The 10,042-nt window shown below is 49.3% G+C and overlaps 1 protein-coding gene across 1 annotated transcript in view; it reads right to left on the reverse strand.

The window, feature by feature from the left end:
* Pex14 (peroxisomal biogenesis factor 14) overlaps window positions 1-10,042 on the reverse strand; it is a 137,107-nt gene that overhangs the window by 113,902 nt on the left and 13,163 nt on the right. The window contains exon 2 of the mRNA XM_021200296.2: window positions 4,116-4,163. Coding sequence (XP_021055955.1) covers window positions 4,116-4,163 — 48 coding nt within the window. The remainder of the gene's footprint in view (window positions 1-4,115; window positions 4,164-10,042) is intronic.

Raw genomic sequence — 10,042 nt, forward strand, 5'->3', positions numbered from 1 at the left:
AAAAAAAAAAAAAAAAAAGAAGCAAGAGCCAAAGGCTACAAGGAGGACTTTTATACCGAGACCACCAGCTCCACAACGGTAGGGCATCTTTTCCTGTAAGAGCTCAGTGTACTGAGATGGCCTAATAGGTAAAAGTACCTGCTACCAGGCCTGACAACCTGCGTTCAATCCCCACAACCTGCATGAGGAAAGAAACAAGAAAATCAATTCCCAAAAATTGTCTTCTGACCTCTACACAAGTGCTGTGGCACACTAGGACCAAAACACACACACACACACACACACACACACACACACACACACACACACACACAATGTTCAGATGATGGTCAAGAACCGCAATTCCATCACTTGGAGGCAGAGGCAAGAGAAGGAAGGCCAGCCTACTCTACACAGCAAGTTTCAGCCAAGTACAGTGTGCAGTGAGAAAGGGCGCTAATCTAGAAAAGTTTCAGCCAAGTACAGTGTGCAGTGAGAAAGGGCGCTAATCTAGAAAAGTTTCAGCCAAGTACAGTGTGCAGTGAGAAAAGGCGCTAATCTAGAAAAGTTTCCGCCAAGTACAGTGTGCAGTGAGAAAAGGCGCTAATCTAGAAAAGTTTCAGCCAAATACAGTGTGCAGTGAGAAAAGGCACTAATCTAGAAAAGTTTCAGCCAAGTACAGTGTGCAGTGAGAAAAGGTGCTAATCTAGAAAAGTTTCAGTCAAGTACAGTGTGCAGTGAGAAAAGGTGCTAATCTAGAAAAGTTGACAAGGTAGAAATCCTCTCTGGATTATTGTGGAGGAAGGAAGCAGGGAGCAAGGACTGAAAACAAAGCCAGGAGGGTGGGTGGCACACGCCTGTCATCAGCACTCAGGAGGCAGAGGCAGGAGGAGGCCACATAAGGACAGACAGGCTGAGCCAGAGTCGGACACTGCATCAAAACAAGGAAGTGAATAATAAAGAAATGGGAAAAAAAAATTATACCTACAACCAGAGGCAGCAAAGAGAGCAGGAGACTCACCCATTAGAGAGAAAGAATTTGGTGTCCAAGAGCAAGAAGCTGAAATTCTAGTTGAACCAAACGCATAGGATTGCCAATGGTGTGGCTGACTACTGAGAAACAGTGGAGACAAATGAGCAGATGTGCAAACTGAACCTTACTTACCACTTACTTCAAATAACGAGAAACCAGGTACCTGGAGGGCAGTCTCAGGCTACCCAATCCCTGTCAGCATCCAAGCAGGACTAGAGCCAAGCTGTCCTGTGCACCCATTCATTCTGAGGTGGAAACCAGGGCTTCCCGTACGCTGAACGAGTGCTCTGCCTCTGAGTGGCCCAAGCACAGACTTCCCCCATGTATTTCTAAGGTGACCTTGAACGCACGACTTCGGCTTCTTTAGTGTGGGATTACAAGTGTGCACCATGTGCCCAGCTGCCCTCATTCTTAAAAACTTTCACTGTCTCAAAAAAAAAAAAAAAAAATTAACACTGCAACGAGTTAAAAATAAACACAACTTGGGCTGGTGAGATGGCTCAGTGGGTAAGAGCACCCGACTGTTCTTCCGAAGGTCCGGAGTTCAAATCCCAGCAACCACATGGTGGCTCACAACCATCTGTAACAAGATCTGACTCCCTCTTCTGAAGTGTCTAAAGACAGCTACAGTGTACTTACATATAATAAATAAATAAATAAACACAACTTTACTATCATGTTCTTCAAGACCTAGCTCCAGATAGTCTAGAAACTACCCCTGAGTCCCCGCCCGCCCGTCCTCCTCCTCTGCATGAGGGCCCTCTCAGACTCACAGCCAGGCAATTCTGCACCAAATTATACACAACCTTGTGGAGTTTCCTCAAATTACATACAATGTTCCCTTTTCGCTAATTGTTTCATGTATACAAATGCCTTTTCTCACCCAAATAAAACACACGAATTACTTAAAAGACAAGGCTTGTTTGATTCTCTGGTGCTGGTGCTGTGATTAAGCACCCAGGAAGCAGCCAGCACGCTGGGCCTCAAGAGCCTCCCTCCCTGCTGAAGGATCGGAGCACTGAGTGCTTCCAAACCACACCCCTGTGCACTCAGCTGTGCCCACTGCCTCACCAGCACCCTGGGATGGTCATCTGGGCAGTCGCCGGCCCACAGCTGCCAAGAGCTCTCTTGGTGCTCAACCTGTACCCCTGGTCTGCCCCACAAGCCAGCGTCCTATGGGCTCCTTTGCCGACACCCTCCTGCCACCACTCCCGAGAGGAAGGAGTTGTTCACACAAGACCATACAACTCTGCTGGTGCCCTCATTTAATCAGGCTGCTGCAAATGGCTGGCCAAAAGCAATAAGGGCATGACTGAGAGACTGTGGGAGTTTAATATAAAAAAATTAATAAAAAAGGAGGGGGGAAGGAGAAAGGGTCTACCTTTTAATAGGGCCCTAATTACCCAACTCACAGGATCAGCCCAAATGAGATGGGAGTTTATTTCGGGTTTTTTTTTAATTATTGTTTTTTTTATATATATATAAATTGCTGCTATGTGTTTTCTTTCCTCTGAGCAATTATGCAGTAAGTACGTAAAGAGGAGAAAAAATATTAATTAAATATAAGGTAATTGTAGACTTGGCCTGGAGAGAATGAGTCTGAACTCTGGACGATCACAGGCTACCAGGGTTTGAAGACTGCTCAGGGGCTCCCAGAAAAGAAAGAAATAACATAACCAGGCAGCAGGCAGATGTGGTACAACGGAAGGAGCCACATTCAGAATCCTACCCAGCACAGGCCTGCAGGGCTCCCCAACCCAGGCGTCAGCCAGCATCAGAGACTCCAGGCTTCCACAGAGCTTTTCCAGTTGTGCCCCCAAAAGACAGCCTGGCCTCACGTTGAAGATGGAAAGCCAAATCAGAGAGTTTCAAAAGAGCCCACAGCAGTAAGGGATAGAAACGGACCGCTGTGTTCAGTCTGGACTTCAGTGAAAGTCACAGCTTCTCTTTGAAAGGCTTGGAGGCAGGCCACAGAGCAAGCGCACAGGCCTGGCAGAACAGAGCGTCCTATGAAGAGCCAGGCAAAGCTAGAGTGGAGAGAAGTACCACAGACATGCTGGGATGAGCCCATCGCTGGGGACAGAGGGGACATGAATGACAGCACCACTCCCCCTGGAGGCGTCTGGGAGGTACTTGGGTCCTCTGGGCCCATCTGCAGCCAGATCCATCTCACCCTCTGCCTAGAAAGCCTTAGAACATGCTAGAACCTGGCCCTGTTCATCGCAGCCAAGGGTTTCACGTCACCCTCTCCAGCTCGGCCAGGGAAGAGTGAAGAAGGCAGGAGACTGCCCGGGTTGCGGAAACAAAGCCTGGGCAGACCGCCCCATTCTCACCAGCTACCAAATCAGGAAAGGCTTGGCAATGGTAAACGCAATGCTGGCGCGCCCCTAAAACTGAGCTGGTTTGCACAGAACCGGTCTTACTACCCAGCCCACGGGATTGACATCAAGTCCTGAAATGCCAAACAATGAAAACAGGGCAGGCAGGCAGGCAGACAGGCAGGGACTCTGGCTCAGATCACTCCACAAAGAGAGTGACTTAGCTGAAAGTGGTGGTGTTTGTCCTCTCCCTGCTGCGAGTGTGAAGCTGTGCCAGGAGAACTGTTGTGAGCATGAAGCCAGCCTAGGCCACATAGTGAGTTCAAGGACAGACTGAGCTACAGAGGGTGGCCCTCCTTGTTTAAAAAGAGAAAAGGCCCTTCAACCCTTAGTAGGTTTCCTTCCTATCAAGAATCTACAATAGCATGGGTGGCTCCTATCACAGACAGAACCACAGACCAGGCAACCCCAGAACCCCTTCCTCTTACCTGTTCCTTAGAGGGCCCCCCACCCCGGGTGCTTCCCTGAGAAGCAAAGACTAGCTACTTCAGGTTTCTGACAATGTGAAGCTGACATGCAGCAACCTTGCTGTCATCTAGTCCTACCACCAGCAGCAAACAAAGTGCCATGTGACTGTCGGGGTGGGTGCTCCAAAGAGGTCTTGTCACTCCCTCCTGATAAGCAAAAGTCACAAGCAAGGGCAAGGGTCGCCAGGTCCTGCCTCCCAGCACGCAGGCCGCTGATGCGAGGCGCAGCCATAAGCTCCTCCGCTCTTTCATACTCACCAGTGGCTCTCGGGGCACCACATTTTCACTTCCTGGAGGAGAGCTTGGCTGCAAAGAAAAACAAACCAAAGTAAGGTCACAGTGCCACCTCATGGACATTAGAAAAACAAGCAGTGCACCCAGGTCGGGTCTGTTCTCCACGGGCTCCTGCAGCAGGAGCTGCGAATCTCAGTCTGCAGACTGCGTCTGGGTTCACGGTCATAACCCCTCATGAACAGGGCTGGTTTTTTTTTCTCAGGAGGACCAAGGATCAAATGCAATCAGGAAGGATGTGGACCATGACAAAAAAAAAAGGCCAGAAAGAGGCCTAAGAATGGTCTACATGTTTTTCTACCACCTTCACAGAGACTGAACTACAGAGCAGAGCAAAAGTGTAGAACCAAAGGCAGCCACAGGGGGGCATCGGCAACCCACACTAAAGGGTTTTCTCTCCGTGCAGCCAAGTGCCACTTTCTTTGGACTGTTTCGCTTCTGTGACAGTCTCCATGAAGCCCAAGCTGGCCTCCAACTCGCCAGCTTCCCCAGTAGCTGGGATCAAAGGAATGTACCACAACCACTACTACCACCAGGCTACTGCGCTGGTTAAGAGCTGCCCATCACTAACAACCTACTTTGGGGCTGAGAAGTAAACAGACCAGCCTAGGAGCAAGTGACAGCACTGCGACCTGCCGGCCGGGCTCCCGCCCGTTTCCCTCTGGGTCACACGCAGTCTCTCTCATACCTTCAACCCTATACCGAACTAGCCAAAATTCAGAGCAAGAATAGGGGGCTAAGCCAAAACACAAATCCCCAGAAGGATGAGACCAGCGGCCGGCCTGCGCTGTGGTTGCTTCATTACTGTTACTGACATCAAAGTCAATTTTCTACAGACAAGGGCAGCCACGTGTGTCCCAGGAGCCAGCCTCCATTCCGCCTCCCGGCTAGTTGAGATGGCCTGTGCCAGCCTCCTAAGAAGAGGGCAGAGCTAAGATAGGAAAGAGTCTAGAGAAGGTTCCTAAAGACTGCCTTACCGCACAGCTGCCTGCCACCACACACTTTGTCCAGAGGTCTAGCCTGCTAGCTCCACCACCCCAGGAGCAGAAGGCCATCCTCATACCTAGTGACCCTGTGCCACCCTCCAGATCTCCTTCCTGCCTCCCCTTAGACTGTCAAGTCTTAGCACAGACTGCCCCGAGTGCCATGGATGCCTGCCATCCAGTAACTGCTGGAAGGTCCCTTACTCCCAAAGTACCCTTATCTCCTCCTGCCCACCATCTCTCCTACGTAGCCATGGAGTCAACCCTCCACCTCTCTTTATCTCTGCTGCTATCACTTTGGCCCAAGCTTGCAGCATCACTTCCCTGGACCATGCAAATGCTTTCTAATCAGCTTACCTGGGCTCATGCTGGCCCTCTTCCAATTTACTTTCCACAGCACAAAACCAAATCATTTATAAAGGGCAACTCCATCATCTCCCTTACTTACTCATCCACGCCCATAAGTATCATCAATAGTTCCTTACTGTTCTCAGAAGACAAGAAAAAAGTCCTAGTGCGGTCTTGGAAGCCTCCCATCTATTCTAACCACATGTCAAGACTCTATCGCCTAACTCCCAAGCTCATCTGTAACAGACACACTGGCTTCTGCTGTCTTTGTTGAGGGGCTTTGCACAAGCTGTCCCTTCCTCCTCTCCCAGACACTTCAACATCATTCAGAGCCAGCTAAGGCATACGCTCATACACAAATAAATACAAATTTTAAACTTTTTTTGTTTTTTGAGACCGGGTTTTTCTGTATAGACAGTAGCCTGCCTGGCTATTCTGGAACTAGCTCAGTAAACCATGCTGGCCTTGAACTCACAGATCCACCTGCCTTTGCACAATAAAATCATGCGCTACAACGCCTGGCTTAAACTTTTTTTTTTTTTTTTTTAAATAAAGAAGCTCAATGTACAGAGAAGTTTGTAACTCCAGGACTCAGGAGGCTACAGCGGGAGCTTATGAATCATAGGCCAGCCCTACACCGCATGACACCCTGTCTCACAAAGAAAAGGAAGGGACAAGGGGGAGAAAGAAAGAAAAAAGGAGTCAAGAAAACAGGCAGGGAAGAAAAGGGACAGGGGAGGGGAGGGGAGGGACAGCAAAGAGAGCAGGATGAGGTTCCCTGGTGAAGCAAAGCCCCCGCCTCATCCTGAGGCTCCCCTCAGAACGCTAACCCTCACCTCACTTTTTCCTCACTTAACTCTCACGCTAGCTGTACACAGTTACTGCTGATGAAGAAATGGAGGCAAAGGTCACATGACTCAGCCCACAGACTCAACAAGAGTGCACATAGGCATTTGCACATTTAACTAAATGAAATAATCAAATTTTGTTTCAATCATATTTTATTAAGCAGCAGCCTTAATTTAATGCTACCCCATAAGTAATCATGTAGCCTATCTGACCAGACAGAGCAAACATCAGTAACATGGTTCAGCGGATGAGGGCACCTGCCACCAAGCCGGAGGACCCGAGCTCAAGCGCCAAACCCCACACGATGAAGAGAACCAATGCCCACAGGTTGTCCTCTAGCCTCCACATGCACACACATGTGAGCTCAAGCACATGCACATACATACATACATACATATATACATACATACATACATACATGTTTAAATGAACACAAACAGCTTTGGTATTTAGGAACTCTCACTCTTGAGATACAACTCACTGCCATGAATCATTAAAAAGAAATTTCCCTTAAATCAGTTCAACTAAGGCTGGGAAGTGGCTCAAGATCTGTGTGCCAGTGTGGCATCCACAAGGCCCTAAATTTAATACCCAGCACTGTAGAAACCCACAGCTAGGTGACTAGTCGGTGGCAATGTGGGCAGAGGGACACACTGTTAAACAGCACCAACCAAGTGTTCTGACACATTTACCCTTCAGACTCTTCCTTTGGCAAGAGGAGCCAAGGTGAAACCCAGAGCCTTGCCCGCCCATCGGGAGAGAAAGCGTGGACTTTCTCTTTTTGGACACAAGGGTCTCACTATGTAGCCCAGCCAGACCCTGAATTCATGATGATCCCCCTGCTTCTGATAACTACTGGGACTACAGTTGTATGCCACCATGCCTATCTTAAATGTCTTTACCTAAACTGCCTGGTATATGTAAGTCCAAAGGAAGCAAGCAACAACCAGGGATGTAGCCTGGAACCACATAACAATGTGGCCCTTAATTTAATGCTGTGGCACAATACTTACGAACTCTGGGGCAGTACCACTCGAGAGGGACAATGACACATTTAAGGTCTTACTGACTACAAAGCTGCCCAGGCATTTAGGGACAAGCAGACCAGTACAACAGCACAGCCAGTGCAGACCTATGCTGTCCCCAATGCCCCTGGACAGCACCTGGGGGCAACCTGGCTGCTCTCACTTCTTTTTTCATGTGGAAGGGCAGCCTCCCATCTCACCTTCAACTCCAGGCACCGCTCTCAAGATGAACAAAGTGCTGAGCAGCTGACCACCGGCCCATGCTGGAGGAACCCAGCCAACCTGCTGGTCTGACTACCCCAGCCTTTACGAAATGCCTAACACATCTTTGAATACCGGCCCCCAGGTCTATCTCTTCAAGTGACATCTGATCTAAAAAAGATCTCTACAACTAAATTCCAGCTTAACTCTGGAACTCTTCAAAAGATCATTAACAGCTTTAACCAAAAGAGAGAAAGAAAACCTGGAAACCACCAACAGAGGTCTAAGTAGAAATACAAGCAGGAGGCCTGGGGCTGGAGCGATAGCTCAGTAAGTAGTTAAGAACATTGGCTACTCTTCCATAGGACCACAGTTCAATTCCCAGCACCTACATGGCAGCTTACAACTGTAGCTCCAATTCCAGGGGATTGGGCACCTCCTCAGACATACGTGCAGGTGAAACACCAATGCACATAAAATAAAAATATATTATAAAAAAACCCTTCTGACCCCCACATTTAGGACCTTCAGAGGTCAGAATGGGGAAGCTGAGATGGGAAGAAAGCAAAGGTTAAACGTGCTTTAAACAAATGCGGAGTTGGGATCCGGGAGGCTTAGTAAAGACACTTGCCGTCAAGCCTAGTGACCCAGGGGAGAGTGCTTATTGATGACCCAGGGGAGAGTGCTTATTGATAAGCCTGGACACCTGAGCCCCACAGACCCACATGACAGAAGGAAAGAACAAACTCCAGCAGGTTGTATGTGGTGGCCCACACCTTTAGTCCCAGCACTCAGAAGGCAGAGGCAGGCGGGTGTCTGAGTTTAAAGCCAGCCTTGTCTACAGAATGAGTTCCAGGACAGCCAGGACTATATAGAGGAAGCTTGTCTAGAGAAAAGAAAAAAAAAAAAGTCAACAACAAAAAAATTTAATTAAATTTTAGAAAAATGCTGAGTGTATTACACACTTTTAATCCCAGAACTCATGCGGCAAAGGTAGGCAAGTTCTATGAGTTTGAGGCTAGCCTAATTGACATAGCCAGTTCTAGACTCCTCGGGGCTACATAAGACCCTGCCTCAAAATTAATTCATTAACCAACAAATTAATTAAAAGTTAGTGGGTATGGTGATCTATGTGTGTAATAATCCTATTATCTGGAAGGTGGGGGCCGAAAACCAGGAGTTAAAGGCCAGCCTCAGCTACACAGTGAATTTGAGGCCCATCTGGACTACAGAATACCCTGTGTCAATAAGCAAGCATGCGGGGCCGGGGAGACAGCCTGGTCATTTACATGGGGGCCGGGGAGACAGCCTGATCAGTTACATGGGGGCCGGGGAGACAGCCTGGTCAGTTACATGGGGGCCGGGGAGACAGCCTGGGGCCCTGAGTGCACTCTCAGAGCCCAAGTAAAAATCCTGGCTGTGGTGGATGGGCTTACAACCCTGGTGCTGGGGAGGTGGAGGCAGCCAGTCCTGTTGTCCATGACTCACTGGCCACACAGCCTAGCCTAGGCTAGTGGGAGACATGGTCTCCAAACAAACAAGGTGGATGTCCTGCTGAGGAATGACATTCATGGCGGATCTCCGGCCCCTACATGCGCACATCTACATGTGCGGATGTGCGCGTGCACATGCATTATTTTAAGTAAAAACTAAAATCCAAAGAGCGCGGTGGAAGAGGCAGGAGCTGCAGTATGGCAGACACACACGCGTACTTGTGTGTTGACTAGAGGGGAGGATGTTTGTCCCTTTCTACCTTATTCCCTTGAGTCAGGACCTGGAGCCAGTTGTGGCTAGGAAGCCCCAGGGGTCCACCTTGCTTGCATTCCCAGCCAGTACCAGGCCAGCATTTTTACTGGGGTCTGGGCTGGGTCCACCCGGGCTGGGGCTGCGTGAGCAGCAGCACCCTTACCCCCTGAGCCATCTCTCCAGTCCCTCATTTTCATTTTTATTCTTTATAATTTTCTTTTCAGTTCTCTTGTGGTGTTTGGCGGGGCCTGGGACGGCCTGTAGGAAAACCCACTGGGGCTGTTTGGTGGGGAGGTAGCTGGTAGTGGACGGCCGGGACCTGATCTCACTTGAGGTGGTTGGTGGCTCATGCTGGAGGAGACCAGAGGTGACCTCATCCTCTTCCATGGCCTCTGTGGCCCGGGAGGCAGGTGTGCACAGGGGTGGAAGCTGGTGTCACCACAGCACTGCGACAGCTCCTGCTCTGGTGTGGTGCCGTTGTGGGAGCCACAGCGTGGCTAATCCCAAAGCTCTTTAGGTTCTCTGCCACCTGCGAAGGACACCTTTCATATCCAGAGGAGCCATTTTATTTTTGTACCCCGTGTGTTTTAAAGAAGATTCATGTCATATATGTGAGTGTTTTTCCTGTATTTATGTATGTGCACCATGTTCCTGCAGTGTGGAGAAGTCAGGAAGAGAGGTCAGAAGAGGGCATCAGCGTCACACACACACACACACACACACACACACACACACACACACA

This window comes from Mus pahari, chromosome 6, assembly GCF_900095145.1.
Source record: "Mus pahari chromosome 6, PAHARI_EIJ_v1.1, whole genome shotgun sequence".
Lineage (NCBI taxonomy): Eukaryota > Metazoa > Chordata > Mammalia > Rodentia > Muridae > Mus > Mus pahari.